The sequence below is a fragment of the Pleurodeles waltl genome, chromosome 7 (genome assembly GCF_031143425.1).
Source record: "Pleurodeles waltl isolate 20211129_DDA chromosome 7, aPleWal1.hap1.20221129, whole genome shotgun sequence".
Taxonomy (NCBI): domain Eukaryota; kingdom Metazoa; phylum Chordata; class Amphibia; order Caudata; family Salamandridae; genus Pleurodeles; species Pleurodeles waltl.
Window position 1 is genome coordinate 47,377,417 of NC_090446.1, and position 22,357 is coordinate 47,399,773.

General features: G+C 42.7%; 1 protein-coding gene across 1 annotated transcript; it reads left to right on the forward strand.

Moving 5' to 3' along the window:
• Positions 1-994: 994 nt before the first annotated feature.
• LOC138247163 (uncharacterized) lies at positions 995-22,357 on the forward strand. The gene is made up of 3 exons (XM_069201903.1): positions 995-1,095; positions 14,145-14,483; positions 21,698-22,357. Exons 1-3 carry the CDS (start codon positions 1,035-1,037, stop codon positions 22,030-22,032), a joined length of 735 nt encoding a protein of 244 aa, XP_069058004.1. The 5' UTR covers positions 995-1,034; the 3' UTR covers positions 22,033-22,357.

The following is a 22,357-nucleotide window of genomic DNA, read 5'->3' on the forward strand; positions in this document are numbered from 1 at the left end:
ACCAGAGGCTGTCTTTCAAGAAAATATATCCATCAAAAGTAATGAGTGAGGTTTCATTACTAGCACATCAGATCAGATGAGTAGTTAAGGTGATTAATCTAGTAGCAATAGAATTAGGCCTACCAAGCACTTTTCCCATACACCCAGAGAAACCCCGGTCAGGACAGTTCAAGGTTCTTGACGCCTCTGCCTCAGTGCTCATTTATGTGCATCAAGCGCATGAATTATAAGCAGTGCTCGACTTCACAAGAGCCTGGCTATGGTTCATGTGGTTCAGTGATTGGAGTGTTACATCCAAAGAATAGGTCAGGGGAAACCTCCCAGCAACCTCCATGCACCCTGAATACTGTGCCAATTTCATCAACCGTGTTGATCATAGCTACCTCCCTCTCTCATCATACTTTGATTGGTGCTACACAAAAGTATAAGTCATTTGAAGTAAAATAAAATACTGTAGTTATGATTGTTTCAGAGTGAGGTACAAAACTAGTCTAGAACTTTAGACCGTGAATTATTTAAGAGTCTTTTGTGAGAATTCAAAAGTTTGGAGTAATAACTGAGAAAACGTATAGCCTATTGTTATATTGTCATAGATGTCACATGTCATGTTCCTCTCGGTGAATGTCCGCAGACAACCTCTGATAATAAAACAATACATAAAACCTGAAACAGTGGGAATAATGAGACTACAGTTGCAGCATTCTGCCATTACTACATCTCCACATCTAGTCCTTCACCGTGACTACTGATACCACGTTCCACACACTTCCTGGCAGTTGTAAAGGTTACACACACATCCAGAAGCCAATGGACCACTCACTACTTGCAGTCTGAATGCAGTGATCTGGAATAATCCTATAATCCTCTGCTGAGCTGGACCGCATACAATCCTCCTTGGACCAGCTCCAATTTCGCCACTTTAATGATGCTCTTGGAGTCTTATAAGTAGCAGGTGATCTTGTGATCAGTGACAGGAGCTCAGTTCCTCCTGCTGCTGGCTGCAGACACTCAGGCTGTGCTAGGCACTCCACGAGATGAGGCTGCTAACTTTTTCTGTGCTGCTGGCCCTGGCAACTGCCCATGAGTTACCCAAAGGTAGGTTCCTAGATTCAGGGTAGCAGTGCTTAATTTGTAAATAAAAACGTGCCGGTGCCCAAAGCCCTCCTTGAACACACGGCTGCTGCTATTAAATGTGTGAGCACAGAATACTGAGGCAGCATAATCCTGAAGCCATCACGGGCCTCTTCAATCTATTTACAGCCACTTTCAACCCACTCTTGTAGCTTTCTCCCTTAGTGACACTTTTTCGTTTTTCTCTTCCTCTGTCCTTCCCATATGTGTCTTTATCTCACAGGAAATGCTTGAGGCAGAAGAATAAGTGCCAATGCTCAAAAATAAGTGCCGGTGCCACGCACCGGAAAACAGCAGCTAAAATTAAGTACTGCAGGGTAGCATGTGACACATCCTTCATACCCACAGTGGGTTACACCGAGCTGAATATATCTTGTGTTATCCTTAGAATATTTGTGTGGACTACCGGGGGCTCGGTTTTCAAGACTCCTCTCATTTAGGAATTGTGTAGCATATGCACCTGTGTGACTGCATCACTTAGAGTAGGCAGTACCTGGAGGAAGTATTTTTTACTGCTAATTAATTAGTACATTGTTTAATAATCATGTAAATTGTTAAAATGTTTTTTATTTTTATATAAAATTCATTTAATTACTGGAGTTTTTTATTTTTTGTAAATTAGTAGGGTTATTTACATATGCTTTGTGTTTAAAGTGAAGTACTTTTCCTACTTTTGCATAGACCGGAGTGGAATAGTAAATTTAACCCCTCCAAAGTACAATCAGTTCCCTACTGTTGCACAGACTGGAGTGAGAATAGTACATTTAAACCCCCAAAATCCAACGCTTTGCCCACTGTTGCACAGAGTTGAGTGGGACTAATAAATTTAACCCCTCCGATGTCCAACACAGGCTGGATTGAGAATAATGCATTTTACTTCTCTGAAGCCCAACACTTTCCCTATTGTGCAAAGTCTGGAGTGGAAATAGTCAATTTCATTCCACTGAAGTCAAGCACGTTCACTGCTGTTGCACAAACTGGAACGGGAATAATCAATTTGATGCCTCCTATGTCCATCTCGGTCCCTACTGTTGCACAGACTGGAGTGGGCATAGTAAATTTTACCCATCAGAAGTAAAACATTTTCCCTACTATTGTATAGACTGGAGTGGGACAGTTAATCTTAACCCTTCCGAACTCCAGCGCTTTCCCTGATGTTGCACGGGGTGGAGTGGGAATAGTATATCTATTATTGTTAGACTTTTCCTAATATTATTTAAATATGTCTGTTATTATTTTATTATTTGTTTAGTTTTAACTTTTAAATTATTTGTATGAGATATATATATATATATATATATAAATATAAATATATATATATATTTTTTTATTTATATATATTCTTATTAGATAACAGTAATTCATTTAATGTTTTGCCCTTTATTTGTTAATATTTGTATTTTATATATGTTTTAATTGTACACTTTAAAAAACTTAGAATAAAATGTAAAAAGAATCTGGTTCAATATTAGTGTTACATTATAACTTTATATATAATTTTACACAAGTATCTGTGTTTATATAAATATATATTTTTATATTGTATTTAATATTAGTAACATTTATTCAATGTACATTATATTAATGTTATATATTAAAGTATTTAAAATTCACTATGTTAATATATATTAAAAACAATATGTATGCATGTTTTTAACAATATTAGTGTAAAACAATATTACTTTTCAATATTTTTGTACTTACCATTATAATTATAAGAAAACAATATTTTTGTAATTGATATTTTTGAAACAAATATTTTGTTCACGATATTGTTGGTTCCGATATTATGTCAGTGATTCCATTGGCTGGCCACAATGAATAAAATTGTTGCAGCCACTGTTACAGGACTCAGGGACTTGAGGAAATTGTGTGGAGGTGTGTTACCAAACCGCCGCCCACAGGACATTGGACACAGGGCCAGTCCATATTAAATAAACAGTTCACATTCACTGAAAATATAAAGGTTGAAGTGGATTTATATGTAAGTATTGTGATAAGATTTTAACTTATGTGAAAAAAAACTTTGAAATTCAGCAGAGTTATACATAGGTCTTAAAATAATAAAAACTAATGATTTAAAACCTAAAACCACTTATACATAATTGACATAACTATAACATTCGCCACCATAGATTTCAGATGTCTTCAGTCATGTAATATGTGAGGTCAAAAGCAGTGCACCATAGTGGTTGAAGTTATACTTAACCAAATGTTAAAGGTTTAAAGTGATGTTAAAGTATGTTCAGTAATAAGATCTAACAAAGCCTTGAAATCCACTGAAATAGGCAAAGATTAAAGCAACACTATAGTTATTTGATGATTTCAGTTAAAAACCAGAGCTTAAAAAAAAAAAGTTTGTCGGTTATTCTTCAGTGAGATAATTATAACTTGTGTCCTGCCATGCAGTGCTGATCACCACATGTATCTCATGACATGTTAGATGACATCATTGATGACATCACTGATGACATCTCAAATGAATTATTGATGACATCATCAAAACTACTGCTCCTCAAATTACTTCATAAACCACCCAATCATTTAAGAAAAGAAAGTAAGTAGTAAAGGGCCCACAAATTTGTACAGCTTACATAGGCCTCATGTCCATGTGTGCATCTACTAAATACAAATAGTGTAGCAATGGGGACAAGTCCAATTCAGTGTGGTAAAATTCATATACAGCACATTTTAACAACTAGTAAAAGTTTAAGAGCATACCGTACTTCATTTAAACAGGGTGAATTAAATACATTATTGACCTGTTGAAGTATGTGCGCATGCTGACATTAAACGTTGTCATGTAGTGCTATCAACAATTTCTATATGAACTGGAGATTTGTAAGGTACAGGTATTTATTTCTGGAAGGTCAGTGAAAATTCTAAACCTAAAACATTAAGCAATGTTGAAGAATATATATTCTATAGCTGATTAGCAAACGGTTCAAGTTGCAGAATGATTGTAATCTCTGTTTGTTAGAGAATGGGTTTCTGGTTGGCATAGGGCTGCACCCAGTCCAAGCAGGAACCACAATCCTAGTCAGAGTAAGGGCCTGATTATGAATTTGGCAGCCTGACTGCCAGCGCGCAGCAGTAGGGTGGATCCCGAAAAGACGGTGGCCTCCCAACCATCACATTAGGACTTTACCGTGGGGTTGGCAGCGCAGTCTGTGTGGCGGCGTTGGCTTTGGCTCAATGCAAACTGCACTGCCTGGGCCGCCGGCACAGACGGGCACACTGTTGTCATGAACCATGTGGTGCATGGCAGAGAGTGTGCCACTGACTGTGCTGCCAGCGGGGCCCATGCACTGCCCAAGACATGGGCAATTACAGTACAGGGCCCCCTTCTGTGGCCCCTACTCTGCCTTTCAGTAACCTTTTCATTACAGTGTCCCTCCATTTTCTGCCGCTATCCTGACCGCCGCCCCCACGGTGGTTCAGGAGTTAGCGGTGGTCCTTTGGCAGTCTGATCGCTACTATCCAAATCAGACAGTAAGACTACCACAGAACCTGGCGGCCACACCGCCACAGTCAGTATGACGCGTACTTGTAATTAGGCCCTAGGTCACAAACACACCCTAGGGTAACCTGTGCTCACTCAGTGGCCTACTCTCTGCTCACTGAGCAGTCAGGCTTAACTTAAGAGGCAATGTGTAAAGTATTTGTGCAACACTTTAAACAGTAAAAACACCACACAGAAAGATACCACACCCCGTTAAAAAAATCAAACTTAGTTTAATAAATAAAACAAGACCAAAACGACAAACATCCAGTCAGTAGAACTTGATTTACGAATTTTTAAACAATTATCTGTAGAAAAGTGCTGAGAACAGGAAGCGCCAATCAGGGATATCTAGTTGCACCGGACCGGACAAAGTCAAGAGCTCAGGCCAACCACAATGGAATGGGGGCTGGATACAGGGACACACTTAGGCCAGCTGATCAAAAGTACCTTCATCCTGGTTGGGTCGACATAGAAGAAAGATATGAAGGGCAGCCAGGATGATGCTTTTGTTTTGATACCACAACAAAAGGAAATGCATTGGTTTTCTCCACACAAAGTTGGCTATGCATCGGTTCAGAGGGCAATGCCCTAGTCCTCAATGTGGAACGATGTGTCAGTTTCGTTCCTGTAGCAGATGATGCATTGATTCTGATGGCTATGTGCTGGTTCCGAAGGCAAGGCAAAGGTGAAAATGCAACGTTTCAGCTGCAGCAAACACCTTAGGCCCACTTCCAAGGGTTCCGGACTGGGATGACACCACTTGCCAGGGCAGACTCAAAGATGGCAGAATCCAGGTGTAGGTGAGTTAGAAGTCTTTGATGTCCCTGACACTTCAGAGAACTGGAGACCAGCCACATGGCTCTTGGAGTCACTCTGGGTTTTGGGTTTAAATGAAGTGGGTCAAGTCTTTCTCACCCAAGCTAGAGGGGGCAGCAGGCTGCAGATCAGCACAACAAAAAAAACAGTTCTTCCAGACTAATAGTCCAGCAGAGTTGCAGTCCTTCAGCAGCACAGCAGTCCTTCTTCTTAGGAGAGTGTCCACAGGTCCAGAAGTGTTCGGAGTTGCTAGGGTCTGAGGTCCTGTTCCTATACCCACCAGGGCCTTTGAAGTGCACAGAAGTCCTACCTTCTTGCTCTGGCTCCAAACTCGCTACGGGGGCTATGCAGCCCCTTGTGTGGGGCCAAAACACAACCTATTCAGTAGTAAGTGTGAGGCTGTGCCCAGCTCCTCCCTCCCCTCCTGCCCAGGATGGCCCATCAGTATGTGGATGGCTCATCGAGTCACACCTAAGATCCCAATGTGTGTGGATGTCTAGAGAGAATACACATAGCCCAGCAATCACCCACCCCAGACAAGTGATCAGAAATAGGCTACAGGCCCACAATGCTAAGAACAGGAAAATAGCAACATTCTAAAAGTGGCATTTTCAAAATTGTATCAATAAATCTGAATTTACCAATAAAGAGGATTTAACATTACAATTCCATAGGTATTACACATAACATATCTACCTCCTCCCGATTAGGAATTACAGCTTATTAAATGTAGTAAGGAATCCCCATTATTATCCTATCGGAAGGGAAGGCCTCACAATAGTGAAAAACAAATTTGGGAGTTTTGCACTACTAGGACATGTAAAACTCGAAAGCACAAATGTCCTCACTTTTAATTACACATCACCTTGGACTACCTAGGGTCTAGGGTCTATCCTAAAGGAGTCTTATATGTAATAAAAGCAGAGTTTAAAGCTTGGCAAGGGGTTTTAAATACCAAGTAGACATGGCAGATTGATATTGCATTGAGTCTGCAATGGCAGGACCTGGGACTTGTATTAAAGTGATAATTAGGTGGTTGGCACAAGCATTGCTGAGGCCCCACTAGTAGCTTTTAATTTTCAGACCCTGAGCACACATAGTGTACTTTACTAGGGACTTATACATAAATTAAAATAAGTCAATTAGGTATATACCAATCAAATCATGTTTTGGGGAGAGAGCACAAGCACTTTAGCACTGTTTAGCAGTGCTAAAGTGCCTCGAGCCCTAAAGCCAACAAAAACAAATTCAGCAAAAAGTGGAAGGAAAAGGCAAAAACGTTGGTGGTGACCCTGCAGATACGGCTATTTCCAGCATTGTTGCAATGAAGAACACTATTCTGCTCATTTCAAGAATACGGGTAAGGTATGTTTACAAACATACCATGTCAGTGATGTTAGATTTGTCAGCTCTTGGGGTGGTTTCCCCTGTCTTTTTGGATTCTGACCTCCTGCTATGATCTTGTGCTGAAATTCGCTTTTGCTAGCTTTTGGACTTTGGGCACCTTACCACTGCTGACCAGTGCTAAAGTTCATGTGCTCTCTGTCTAAATTGTATTGGTGATTGGTTCCTCCATGATTGGCACATTTGTTTTACTAGTAAGTCCCTAGTAAAGTGCACTATGTGTGCCTAGGGCCTGTAAATCAAATGTTACTAGTGGACTTGGAGCATTGATTGTGCCACCCCATGAGTAGCCCTGTAAACATGTGTCAGACCTGCCACTGTCTGTGTATGAAGTTTTAACTGCCCGTTCGCCCTGGAAAAAGTGTACCTACTTGCCAGGCCCAAACCTACCCTTTTACTACACGTAAGTCCCCCCTAAGGTAAGCCCAAGGCAACCCCATGGACACAGTGCAGTTTATTTAAAAGCTAGAACGTGCACTGGTGTGTTTTATATCTCCTGATAGTGAAATACTGCTGAAGTTGATTCTCACTATTGCAAGGCCTGTCTCTCCCATAGGTTAACATAGGGATTGCCTTCACATATCTCTTAAGTGTAATTTCCTAGTGAGAGCAGATATAAATAAGGAGTTTGGGGTCACTCAACTCACAATTTAAAAATACATCTTTTGGTAAAGTTAGTTTTCAGATTGTAAGTTTGAAAAAGCCACTTTTAGAAAATTGGCATTTTTTTTGCTCAACTATTCTTTGCCTCTACTTGTCTGCTGAATCCACGGCTGGGTCAGACTGACAATTAGGCTGTTTTGAATTCATTCTAGACAGCGACCCACAGGGAGCTGTGGTGACTGCTGCATACCCTGATGAGTCTTCCTGGGCTAGAGTGGGAGGGAGGAGCTGACACCTGCACTTGAAAGAGCTGTGCCTCACACAGTCTCCATCCCCTTAGAGTGTGGCTATGGCAGGTCAAGGACAAGGCAGGGTATAATGCAGTACAGCGACTTTTCCTACTTCAAAGGCAGAAAGAAGTATAAGTATTGGTCTGCTGACCCCACAAATTCAGATTAATTTTGGCTAAAGAAGAAACTCTGCAAGGAGAAGAGCTTGATGTTTGAAGAGGACCTGCAACTCTACCTGTCGCTTTGCTGTGCTGGCCTGCTGCTGCTTCTGTCCTTGGAGGGAAGGTCTGGACTTAGCTTTCTGAAATCCTGCTTGTGAAGTTTCTCTAAGGACTTGGACTGAGCTTGCCTCCTGTTCTGAAGTCTCAGAACCATCAAAGGCTTCATCTGCCACCCCTTTAGTAGCTTGGCATGAGCAGAAAGGCTTAACTCAAAAGCAATGTATGAAGTATTTGCACCAACACACACAGTAATACAGTGAATACATTACAAAAAGGATACCACATCAGTTAAAAAAAATAGGTAATATTTATCTAAATCAAACGAGACCAAAATGACAAACATCCAACACACACAAGTCAAGATATGAATTCTCAAAAGAATAAGAGTCTTACTCCATAGAAAACAATGGAAATGTTGTTTTGCGTAAAAAATAAAGCAGCACGGGTGAGCTTGCATTGGAAAAGTCAGCGATGTGTTGATTCCATACTTGCAAGTGAGGCAGTGCGTTGTTTCTTCTCCGGTCGAGTTGGCGATGTGTCATTTTTCTCTCTTGCAAGAGAGCGATGCTTCGATTTCCAGATGGGCACCTCGGATCTGCAGAGGCTTGCTTTGATTTTTGACGCCCAGTGATGATGTGCAAGAAATCTGGTTGCACAGCGTTGGAAAACTGTGCTGCGTGGGACTCCATCGTTATCAGCAGCTGCAAGCGAGTGTTGCATCGTTTCTCCAGCCACAATTCATCGATCTTCCAGCCGCGATGCAGGTGGAGCGCTGATTTTATCAGCTAAGGGGGTGGCTCGTCATTTATCAGCCGCGTTGCAGATGGTGTGTTGAAAAGTTCCCAGCGCAGCGGTCTGTGTGTGGATTTCTGTTCTTTTCCACCAGCTTTACCTTTCAAGGGCCCATGGACTGGATAGGGCACCACTTGGCAGGGCAGGAGTCTCAGCAGAGAGTCCAGGTGCGGGCAGATGAAGTCTTTGAAGGCCCTGAGACTTCAAAACAGGAGGCAAGCTGAGTCCAAGCCCTTGGAAATTCTTCACAAGCATGAAAATAAATCCACAAAGTCCAGTCTTTGTCCTATTTCAGACAGAAGCAGCAACTGCAGGCCAACCCAGCAAAGCACAGTCACAGGCAAAAGGGCAGTACTTCTCCTCCAGCTCTTCATCTCTTCTCCTTGGCACAGGTTTCTCTTGAATCCAGAAGTAATCTGAAAATCTCAGGTTTTGGGTCCACTACTTATCCCCGTTTCTGCCTTTGAAGTTGTCAAACTTCAAAGGAAAGTCTCTGGTGTTCACAAGATCCTGCCTTGCCCAGGCCTGGCTCCAGAGTCACACCAGGAGGTTGGCGACTGCATTGTGTGAGGGGAAGCACAGCCCATTCAGGTGTAAGTGACCACTCCTCCCTCTACTGTAGCTCAGATGGCCCATCAAGATATGCAGGCTACACCCCAGCTCCCTTTGTGTCACCGTCTTGAGGGGATTCACAAACAGCCCAACTTTCAGTCTGACCTAGACAGGGAATACACAAGCAGGCAGAGCCACAATATGGTTTAAGCAAAAAAATGCTCACTTTCTAAAACTTTCAAACTGACAATTTAAAAAACAACTTTACCAAAAGATGTATTTTTAAATTGTGAGTTCAGGGACACAAAACTCTATATTTCCCTCTGCTCCCAAAGGGAATCTGCATTTAAATATTATTTTAAGGGCAGCCTCCATTTTAACCTATGGTTGAGATAGGCCTTGCAACAGTGAAAATGGAATTTGGCAGTATTTCACTTTCAGGACGTGTAAAACACATCACTGCATGTCCCACCTTTCACCTACACTGCACCTTGCCCATGGGGCTACCTAGCGCCTATCTTAGGGGCGTCTTACATGTACAAAAGGGAAGGGAAGGTTTAGGCCTGGCAAGGGGGTACACTTGCCAGATCGAATTGGCAGTTCAAAGCTGCACACACAAACACTGAAGTGGCAGGTCTGAGCCATGTTTACTGGGCTACTAATGTGGGTGGCACAAACAGTGCTGCAGGCCCACTAGTAGCATTTGATTTACAGGCCCTGGGCACCTATAGTGCACTTTACTAGGGACATACTAGTAAATCAAATATACAAATCATGGTAAGCCAATCACACATACAATTTACACAGGGACACTTGCACTTTAGCACTGGATAGCAGTGGTAAAGTTCCCAGAGTACCAAAAACAGCAAAGAAAGAGTCCAGCACACAGTCAAAACATGGGAAGCAGAGGGAAAAAAGACAGGGGAGACCATGCCAAGGATGCCAGGTCTAACAGGCAGAGTGTAAACTGACTGCCAAGTAGAGAACCCATTTCGAACTAAGTGATTAAAGCATAGATGGGAAGCAGTTGACTTACAGGTACACCTCATTAAGATAAATAATGACCAAACATTCTTTTGAACGGTATTTAATACTTAAGAAATTGCTGACCGCATTAATGTCTAGAGAGCAGCTAAAGACCAGTAAAAAGACCATTATCTCCACTAAATGTCGGTGCTTTCCCATATATTCTTTATGTCCTGCATGTTGTGAAATGTTACACCCAGAAAGCACTATAGTGTCATTGAAAATTGAGTCTGGGTGTAGCTCGCTGAATACTTTGCAATATGAAATGTGTACAGCTAACTGTTATATTCACTGGATATTGTCTACAGAGATACACTCAATGATGACATTCAGCCTGTCACCGGTGATATCATCAATGATGTCATTTAACATGCAATGAGTGATGTAATATGCGTGGTCTTAAGCAGTGCATGGCAGGAGTGCAAGTGGTCATAGATTCAGAAGATTAGCGCCCTCGGCATTCATTAATACACTGTGGTAAAGCTGCAGTTGATCACTAGAGGCAGGCTGCAGGTACTGTTGAAATTACGTTTAACTCTGCATGTCAGAATGTTTAATTGAAAAGGATGAGAAACATATTTGAGAACTCATAGAACATGTGCCTTGATTCTTAATTTCTACAGCACTACCTATAATTTATATGAGAAAACAAAGCCCTTGTTCATTTCTAAAGGAAATGCTTTCAGTTTCACACCGTTCATTCCATCGAGATGGCATTCAAGTGTGCCATGCATTTGTAATGAATACAGAATGTTAACAATCGAATTGTTTATTAGAATTTTGTCGTGAAGCTGCGGTAGAACAATGGGAGTCAAGTTACAGGCTGCTGCTGCTCTAGGAAGTACATGTTTTATTCAGAATATCAGACTTTATTCTCATATGGGTGAGGAAGATAGTGTGAATATATAGAAAATGAGCTTTCAGTTTTGCTTTTTGTGCACCTTCAATAGCCTCTATTAGAAAAATCTGAGAGAAATCAGTATTCTCTCGAACATGGTTCAGCACATCCCAGAAGAATAGCAGCATTTTTCACAGGATAATATCACCTTACAACACACAACTGTTCCCAAAATTAATATGGTACCCCCAAGAGATGATTTATATTGTACCTAACATTCTACCTCTATATGTGCTCCCTTTTGTGACCCTCAAAACCTGTCATTCACTACAACGCATTTCAACTGGGACCATGTCCTCAAGTACTGTAAAGGCTTTCACAATATACTGAACCCCACAACGGCTTAACGTTAGCTGTCCTATGCATAAAATGGCATTTGCTTGGATATCAGCCTTTGGGTAAAATATATTACCCTGTTGTTTTTCAAAATCTGCCTCTTCTTAGTTTGAAAATGTTGGCATATGTGCATGTTCTCCATGTTTTGGTATCCAATTAAGGGAAGTCCCTTTGGGACAACCCGCATGCCCTTTGGGGTCAGGGTGTGTTCACCCTGCACCCTTACATACTTTTAATGCACTTTTAGATGCAGGGACCATCTCAATTGGTTCTGTATTGGCTACCACAACATGTTGTTCACATATTGTTCAGGTAGTGACCAACTAATTACGTTTGACTAGTCTCCATCAGAACGGCTAATAAGATCATACTTCTTCAAGACCAGCCTAGCTCTTCTTTAAACGGAAATTTCTCAGAAACTGGTGAATTAATTTATACCAAACCATGAAAAGCATGCTTTCAGAGTAAAGTTCTAACTTTTTGCCAAATTCGGTGTAATTCCATTCAGTTGATTTTTCTTTACTGTGTCCTAAATTGTCCTAGGTTTTGGCACCCTTCTTTTTCTCTGCCTCTGCTTAAGGGGTCCCTTGAAAATATTTTGGAAGGGGATGTTCTGGATTGCCTTTTTTTAATTAAAGATTGGTGAAAACTACTCAAAAGGTGCTAAACATATTACTGAAAAAAACACTCTTTCTATATGTGTGTGTGTGTGTATGTGTGTGGTGTGTGTGTGGGGTGTATGTTTGTGCGTGTGTGGGTTTGCGCATTTGTGGGTGTGTGTGTGTATAATGTTTGGGGGGGACAATAAGGCTACATAGGTTTGCTTTTTATACTTATTTGTTGGGGTAACTTTTCAACAAAAATGTTATATCAGTTTTGAAAAGTTTGGTGAAGATTACTCAAACGGTGCCAAACATATTAGTGAAAAAAAATTATCTTCCTCTATATTTTGGCTCTGATTTTTTATGCACAAAATCATAGACTGCTAGTGCTCTAGTTGTTCTTTAGAAAACTCTGCCAGGCTGCAGTAGAACACAGAGGAATCAACTGACGGGCTGCTCCTATTAGAAGTTAATGTTTTACTGAGAATGTCAGACTTCATTTACATATGGCTGAGAAAGATGGGAATTTACAGAAAATATGCTCTTATTTTAGCTTTGGAGTACCTCCCATAACATCTATAGGAAAATCATGAGAAAACATATTTCTCTCAAACATGATTCATGTAATTCGAACAGGGTAAAATCACCTTAGAACACACCACAATTCCTAAAATTAGTGTGGTACTATCAACAAATGATTTATATTGTAATTACAATGTGTTAATACCCTTTAAATGCTCTCCATTTTGTGACCCTCAAAACCTACTAATATATATACAAAAGAGGAGAGAAAACTCTGGCCATTTCTCAAGGTTAGGTGAAGAGCAGCTCCAGTATAAAGCATTCTACAACACCAGTGACATCTAGATTTGCTCACCCCAAATGTTTGTATATTTAGAAAAGGTTTTAAGCATAGGATTAGCACAGTGCCATCCATGATGAGCTAGAAAATTACAAAGTTTTATGGCATTTATACAAGAAAGTCTTTAAGCATAGGATTACCAGAGTGCCATCCTTGCTGAGCTGTAAATGACAAAAGCCTTTCACGAGTCCAGGTACAGTATTTCAGCTTTGAATTGGGACGATACCGTCCAAGCCAACCTGGAATAAGTAAAAGCAACCCATGACAAATGTTTTGCTATCTTGAAAGCTCTTCAGAAAGGTTTATCTTTGTCCAGAAACAGGAAAGCACCCAGTATATGTCAAAACAAAACCCTTTCAGGGTTAAAGTGATGCATAAATTATGCAAAAGATGGGTTCAGGAAAGCGAAAGGATTCAGTCTAATATATGTATTATATGGAGGCGAGTAAAGGATGCAAGGGTTTTTTTTTATTTCCTCGAGGCGGACTTTGGAGGCACTTGCTTTAAGGGATATTTCCTATTGATGTAAGCAAACTAAAGAGCAAAGGCACCTTGGAAGTGTGTGGATTTAATCTGAGTGCTGCAATGCAGAGATGTACTAAACTGTGATTATCTAGTATGAACTGAGCTGTGATTATACCTGTCTAAACTTGTTTTGTAAATATCATTACCAGTGATACACTCTGATCCTCTTAATGCTATAATCGTTTTGAAAGCTTTTCATGCAAACATTATCTCATGGTATTGCTATTTTCCTGTAGCAGTCTTACCACCCCAAAGACTGCATGACTCACAAAGAGCTTATAGGATAATATGCACTGTGAAAGAGCAGCCAATAATGCAGCAATCTATCAACCTAGCAAACAATTGAATAATATCAGTCACTCATCTATGTGTTTCATTGGAGATGCAGAGGAGGTGATGGGTTTCATCTCAGAAGCTGAACAAGGTGTGACATTGAAGAAGGGGATAATTTTCAGAGTTGCCCAGACATGTAGCTGTAGTCTAGGGAACACAGAGAAGATGTACTGACATGTTAAGGCATTGTTAACTTTGATAGTTTCTGTGATTACCAAGAGAATCTTCTTTGCATTAACCTGATTTAGGTTACAAAGGTGATATGAAGAAGCCTGGGATGTGTTTGGAGGAATTTTTTGCAAAGCACCCAAAAGCGCTTGAATTGTTTAAAACGAAGATGACAGAAACATCTGAATCATCTGAAGAGACCTCTGTTTACAAAGCACACCAAAGGAGAGCTCCAACTGAGACGAAAGGCTGGGCCAAACCACAAAAGAAAGATGACCACTTTCCTCATGGGAAGCCCAAACGTTGGCATCTACTAGATTTCTCCAAGCTGCCGAGCTGCTCTTTGGACAAGGACTGTGATGGCATGTGGAAGTGCTGCCACACCATGTGTGGCAAGAGGTGCATGAAGCCAATGTTTGGTAAGAAATGACTATTGTCTCTTTATTTCATGCTTTTTCACTGACCTCTGTCAATGCCAAGGCTGCACATATCTCTCTTCATATGTCGGACTGTAGAAGGGTGTTATATTTGAGCATTGAGTTGGGTGGGGATTATGTACAGTCTGGTGCTGTGACTAAAGAGGCCAAATCCATGATCCCTACACACAATCAACTTTATCCCAGGCAATCCACTGTGCCTCCTTGTAGACCAGAGCCTTGAGCAGAGAATGGAAGGACCCCCAGTTACAAGCATCCCACATAAAGCTCTATTCTGGCCCCTCAAGATGTATCTTCACCAACCTCAGCGAGGGACACAGATCGCTTTGGGGGCTTGGTCATTTTCATATCTTAAAAGTACTCACTGTGCATCCCGGTTGTTTGTGATGGAAAGCAGTATTGCTAGTTCTGTGGTGCCCTTGTCCCCTTTCCTTCATGTTGTGCGTCTTGTGTCCCCATCTCACACAATACTCCTACTTATCAGCTTACCTTCACCTGCTATGAATGTCCCTTTCGATCCATTATTTACTCTCACGTTGGTCCCTCATATCAACTTCCCATGCAACAATGATCTTTGGTGTCTAACATATGGCACTAATTCATTGTTAAAATGGGCAACCTTGCCCTGATGACATTGACTGAATGATGAACAATGCACTGTCCAAAAGCAAAGAGGAATGGCATACCCTTTGACATGTCTATTCAACTTGCAGATATTTTTTCCATATTTGGTGAATGAAAGTGTAATATGTAAATGTTATTAAGCTTCTCTGCTAACAAAGATCTTGTGTTGACAAATTAACATGTAACACCAAATAAACTACGGGTATGCTATTGCTTGAGTAAAATGTTTTCCAGTTTTGCTTCAGCTTCATTTTTTTTAATCTGAGCTCTATGCACACCCCACGGTAGACTGTGCTCAGCCATAAATGGGAGAAGCCGAGGCATTGGACTTATTTCTGGCACTGAGCAAACTCTCATTTCACAACCATATCTCCTGGCAGAGAAATTGCCTTCCAGGGACAGTGATTAGTCCAGAAGGGTACTGGTTGGAACTCTGGGTAGGAGAAGGGGGCCAATGGACAAGAAGAGGAAGTTAGAAAAGTTGAGAAATAATTGAAAAACATCCCATTGGTTTTCCCTAAGCTGAATACCTCAAGGAAGAGCACTGAAGATACCCAATGCTAGGCCTGGGATAAACCACCGCCATTGTTTGTGAAGAAGAATTTTAGTGATGAGTAGGTTGCAGGAAGAAGTTTAATGTGGTAGCATCCTTATTTCGTATACAGATTCCTTCCGGAATGTAGGATAATTGTTTTGTGCAATGTTCATTGAGCATCAAGGATAGATGTGAATTTGAAGCCTGAATTATTGGTCCTACGGTGCAGATAAGAAAGCTTGGCAATAGATGTTCCTTCTAGCAGAAGCCTGGCTCTGAACATGCTACAAATAGGACCAATGTGTATCCCATGTATTGAGAGCCAGCAGTCATTGACTGTGACATGCCTGAGGAGTTTTGTGAAACAGGTCCAGGGTACATTCATAAGCTTGATCCCTACATACCATTGAGGAACCACACAAAGAACACCTGCAGCTGACATTCAAATATCAACCACCCGGGTGTAAAAGTCTCTAAATCAATATAACCCCCAATGGCTGCCTGTACAGATGCATGCTTAAAAATGCAGGACCAGATTTACTAAGGAAATGGCTTAAATAAGATTTACAAAGCCACGCAGCTGACTTGAGTTTTATTTCATAGTGGTTGTTCCATTTGGGGAGCATGGACTTTCCTGTGCATCCACCCGTGGAATAAGATGCAATCCCAGTTGTACTACAGGCAGTAAACCTGGAATTGTGCCAGAATAGTACAAGACCCTGACCATCGCGTAGTGAGGAGAAATATGTTTATTTCTCCTCGTTATTCCTTTTTTTAGTGCAAGGGTGCCTGCGTTGGTGCTAGACAGCCACAAGTGTGCTGAACTGCACCATATCTTTGTACACATAGCACAGTTCAGCTGTCTCCCTTTCATGCAGCGCAACACAGCAACCACTCTTGCTGCCCTTCATTTCATGAAATCTTGATAAATATACCCCACAGTCAGCCATGGGAGCACTGACCAACTGCATCAGAAAAACATACTTTACCACGAAGCACACGACGAAACTTACACACCTCACAGATAACAGTCAAGTAATGTCAGGTGGCCAGCCTTCAAGGACCTCAAACAGTGCTTCAATGGCTAAATTGTCCTTCGCCTGGTTTAGCACACACTCCAATTTAGAGCTGAGTGAAAATGTTGCTTATGGCTCCAGCTTACACTTGCCACCTGCTTGTAGTAGAAACTGAAAAATAGAAAGTAATTTTGGCAAAATGGTGCATGCAAGTCTTACATGCAAACCGCATACGCCGTTTTTGCTCTAATACATAAAAAAGGGGAAAGCCCAAAAACATCAGGCATTGGTGTATTCATGTGGATATTCTCTATGTGCTCCTGCATTAAAGCCAGATGTATTGGCTTTAATGCCTGTTTTGTTTTAAGCAGCAGGATTAAAGTACTTTATGCATGGGTGTGCAACTTGCACAAGATTGCTTACTAAAACATAAACAAAAACCTGCAGTACTGAAGAAAAAGGATTTCCCTCTCAATCTCCATCTCCATACCATGCATGTATGAGATAAAGAACTTAGGGGGTCATTCTGACCCTGGCGGCCGGTGACCGCCAGGGTCACCGACCACTGGAGCACCGCCAACAGGCTGGCGGTGCTCCCGAGGGCATTCTGACCGCGGCGGTTCAGCCGCGGCCAGAAAGGGTAAACCGGCGGTCTCCCGCCGGTTTACCACTGCCCTTGTGAATCCTCCATGGCTGCGGAGCGCGCTCCGCAGCCATGTGGATTCTGACACCCCCTACCGCCATCCTGTTCCTGGCGGGTCTCCCGCCAGGAACAGGATGGCGGTAGGGGGTGCCACGGGGCCCCTGGGGGCCCCTGCCGTGCCCATGCCAATGGCATGGGCACGGCAGGGGCCCCCGTAAGAGGGCCCCGCAAAGTATTTCAGTGTCTGCTAAGCAGACACTGAAATACGCGACGGGTGCAAACTGCACCCGTCGCACCCCTGCAACTCCGCCGGCTCAATTCTGAGCCGGCGTCCTCATTGCAGGGGCATTTCCTCTGGGCCGGCGGGCGCTCTTTTGGAGAGCGCCCGCCGGCCCAGAGGAAATGTCTGAATGGCCGCCGCGCTCTTTTGACCGCGGTGCGGTCATTCAGCGGCGGTACCTTGGCGGACGGCCTCCGCCGTCCGCCAAGGTCAAAATGACCCCCTTAGTGCCAGATGTACAAAGGATTTTAGCGTTCGCAAACCCTCTGGTTCGGCAAATGATTTGGTAAATGAAATGCCCCTTTAGCAGATGTACTAAGTCAATTTCACAATTCAGATTTTTTTTTAGGAATTAGTGAATAGGTTAAGGAAACCATACCAAATTGGTATTTGGACCACTGCTTACTTTTTAAAAAACATTTGAATCTTTTTTTCGTTTTTTAACGTATACCTTTTTCCCTTAAGGAAACTGGGATGCATTTTCGAGAATGAGCGCTGTATGTAAAAGCAGTCACAGAGAAGCCACTATCCCTGTGATGGCGGCGAAAAGTAGTCGCTCACAATTTGTGACCTACTTCATTAATATTCAGGGTGTGACCCAGTATACTTTAGTATTTTGCAGTCTAATGTATTAGTACATAGTTTGGTTCGCAAAGCAATACACTGGGGGCCAGATGTAGCAAATACAAAATTTGCGAGTTGCAAAGTGCGAGTCCATGCGACTCGCAAATTGGTATGCAGTACGGCGTCCCAGACACCGACTGCGACTCGCTATGGGGTCGCAATGACCCACCTCATCAATATTCATGAGGTGGGTCGCAAATTGCGGCCCCATAGCGAGTATAGGCATTCGCAAACATGGAGGCCTGCTGTCGTCAGCAGACCTCCATGTTCGTGACTGCTTTCAATAAAGCAGTTTTTTTTAAGTGTAGCCCGTTTTCCTTAAAGGAAAACGAGCTGCACTTAAAAAAAAAAACGAAACCTTTAGTTTCGGTTTTTTTTCAGGGCAGGTAGTGGTCCCTTGGACCACTACCTACCCTGAAAAAATTGTTTTGGGTCCATTCACAAAGTGGAAGGGGTCCCTTGGGGACCCCTTCCAATTTGCGAGTGTTTTACCATCCACTTGAAGTGGATGGTAACTGCGACACCATTTGCGACCGCGTACGAGGTCGCAAATGGTATTGCATACCACTCAGACTCGCAAATAGGAAGGGAACACCCCTTCCTATTTGCGATTCCGAAATGCATATTGCGAGTCGGTACCGACTCGCAATATGCATTTCTGCATTGGGAAACGCGTTTAGCGACTCGCAAACGGCAATTTTTGCCGTTTGCGAGTCGCTAAACGTTTCCTACATCTGGCCCTGGATGCCAAAAATACTGGTCGCTAATTGCGACTAGTATTTCACAACCAGTGTTTAGTACATCTTCACACAATACTGTATGTCGCACATGTATTATCAGCACATGATCTTATATTGTAGGTTTGCGTAAGTGCAATAAGACCAGAAATATGATGAAATAAAAAAGCTATAAAAATAAATTCATAAATGCTATGAGGGCTTGTGTGACCATTGGAGGTGCTGCCTCTGGAGGATAGACATTTGAGCTGCTGCACTAAATTTTAGGTGGTCACCCTACTGCCATCTTTTAAGTGTAGTTATACAAGGTTTGAAGGAGGCCCCTGAGCCTAAAAAATTACTTTGAGCTTTCTAAGTACAGCGTCATGTGCCACATATGTGTTACGTGGCACGTTAGACAGTACGAGTTTGCAGATGGAAGAGAAAAAAAGTGATGAGAAAAATGCTCATGATTACTGTACTTCATCCTGAACTACAGCAACTGAGTTCCCCTTCAGAACTGCCCATGAAACCTACATACGTTACACAACATATTAAAAAGATTATTCAGTAATATTAACTTCTTGACCTCAATTTTAGCACACGGATTGGCAATGCCAGTCAGTCTCACTTACTTTCTATGTACACGCAAAACCATTTGCCATTGCCAATGCTTGTTTACATTAGTCGTCAATGTTACGATAAGGTTGTATCTTCCACATTTCTGCTTCAATTTGTCTAGTGACAACAAGGTGGCACTGAGATGCAGCAAGCAGATGTTTACTGGGGCTGTGTCTTCTTAGATGCAGTGTTGCATTTGGAGCAGGACCAATGACAAAGCTATCAATGGCAAAACCAAAAAGCTCTTGTGGGCAGTACAAACACAGAAAGGGAGGAAAGCGATAAAGATTAGCATTGCAAATGGGATTAACATAAAAGTCACCTGAATCATAAAAGGATTTGCTCTGTGAAGTATTGTATACGGTGCTGCCTGTGACAGACAGGAGCTGTCTGCCCCACTTGTTAGAGTTGTTTATTCAGAGCATCATGGGAATGGTTTTAGAATTTTTTCTTGGCTTGTATTTAGCTCCCAGTAGAATCGTGTATGTACAATTTGTAATCCTGGCCGAGGATCTATGTACCTCTGTGTAAAGACAAAGTCACTACACAGAACTTATTGATTGTTGCAAGTATCCCTATTGGAAAAGTAAAATAAAACAGCAGTACTGAAACACAACACTCACCCAAAAAACAAATACTAATACCACAGCAGGGGTTGCACCATCTTCTGAGCCAGATTCCATGCAGACTCCCCTCAGTGCTCGACTCCCCTATAGCCCCTCCCCTTGAAAAAAAACACATTAATGAACGTTGTTTATTATGGTTTTTATTTTAATATTTTTAGCTGCTGGCGGGGAGCGGCGCTCCTCTGCCATAGGGGAGTAGCCGCCGCTGTTACAGTTTGATATTGTTTCATGATGCACTCATAGGCTCTCATTTTTACCTCAGCGGTCTTTTTGGAAGACCGCCGTGGTACCGCTGTGCTGAAGACCACCAGTGCAGGTGGTTTTCCGCACAGCGTATTATGACTGCTGGCAGCCCTCCGTCCTTTTTTGGATGGAGAGCCGCCAGCAGCCATACTGGAGGTTGGCGGGGAGTGGAGGGTGCTCCACCTCCACAGCCACGTCATCAGAACACCGCCCACCGAATCACATCCCATGATGCGGTGTGGCGGTGTTCTGGTGATGGGGAGCTGGCGGCGGAGCAGCCCCAATGGATCCCGTCCCCTCCCGGAGGATCACCGGACAAGGTAAGGTGATCGTCCGTTAGGGAAGGGGATTTGGGGGGTGTTGTGTGCGTGCATGGGGGTGTGCATGTGAGTGTGTAGAGTGGGTGTGTGAGTGCGTGTATGCATGTGGGGGGGTGTTGTGCTTTTGAAAATGTGTGCATGTCTGTCTGTTTGTATGTCTGTGTGTATGTGTGCGTGTATGACTGTGTGTGTCTGTTTGTAAGTTTGTTGGTATGTGTGCCGGTATGTGTAATGGTGGTGTCTGTATGCGTGTAGGGTGGGGGTGTGTTTTGATGTTGGGGGGCTGGAGAGGGGGGGTCCTGCCACCTTTAAGGGGTAGTAGGGGGGTCGGGGTGTTGGTGGAGGACTCTGGGGAGGGGGAGGGGAGTAGGGGAGACCCCTATCAGTGCCAGGGAAGGAATTCCCTGGCACTGATGGTGCCTACCAACATGGATTTCGTGGCGGTACAGAACCTCACGAAATCCATGGCGGTATGCGGGGTCGTGATACCGCCTGCGGTGTTGTGACAGGCGCTGGTCTGGAGACTGAAGTCTCCAGCCCAGCGGTCGTTACCACCCTGGCAGTCAGAGTGGAGAAGTTGCGGTTTAGCATGGCGGTCACCGCCATGCTTGTAATGCCATTTTTTTTTTTGCCGGCCTGTTGTCGTTATTACCGCCATTTCTCCTCCAACCGCCAGGGTTGTAATGAGGGCCATAGTCTAGATGTGTTAGGTTAAGGAGGTTGTAGCTATATTATTTTTGTTGAGATTGTGCTTACAATACATTAACGTGATGGGACTTGCTGAATTGCTGGGTCTGTTACAGACAACAGGTGTGTGAATGAGGGAATGTACATGCAGGCTCAGTAGGAGCATGTGATCAAGCACCAGAGCACAAGGCTGGCTAGCTTCATAAAGGTGGTATATGTGAGCCCTATCCTGTTAATTGATTGCTCTATTCTTTATTTCAGAAGACCGCAGATTGATGGAGGAGGAAGAGCGAGGATTTGACAAGGATGATACAGAAGGTAAAGGGACATATCTTGGAGGAGCAAAGAGACCCAAAGTGAAACTTGAAGAACAGGAACCAGTGCCTAAAGAGGAACATGCAGTACAGAAACAACCGCCAAATGAGGAATATGATGGACAGAAACCATCACCCAAGGAGCAAAATACAACACAGACACCATCTCCAAAGGAGGGATATGCAGTTGAAAAACCATCGCCAAATCAGCAATATGCTGTACAGGCACCCGCACCAGAAGAGGGACATGCAGTAGAAGAATCTTCGCCAAATCAGGATTAAGCATAAGGGGAACCAGCACTCACAGAAGAACACAATAGTGGTAGTAACAGAATTGGTAGTGACTAGCACAAGAAACGACTTGCTGGAGAATCAATGGAAAAGAATGAAGGAGGAAAAGGAAGGAGAAAATGTGGCTGTGAAAGATAAGGGGAAGAAAAAGGTAAAGCTAGGAAACAGGGATATGGTAGGGGAGGGCAGTGACCAGATAAGTGCATTTCTCTAATATTCTTGAAGTTGATATCTTGATATGATTATTAGTTATGTCATGAAGTTAAACACAATAAACATTGTATTTTGAAGGCATGATCTCATAACCCTCTGTGCA

Coding starts and splice junctions, on each gene's coding strand:
- LOC138247163 (XM_069201903.1), top strand. CDS start 1,035: ATGAGGCTGCTAACTTTTTCTGTGCTGCTGGCCCTGGCAACTGCCCAT. Junction 1,096..14,144: donor TGCCCATGAGTTACCCAAAG/GTAGGTTCCTAG, acceptor AACCTGATTTAG/GTTACAAAGGTGATATGAAG. Junction 14,484..21,697: donor GTGCATGAAGCCAATGTTTG/GTAAGAAATGAC, acceptor TCTTTATTTCAG/AAGACCGCAGATTGATGGAG.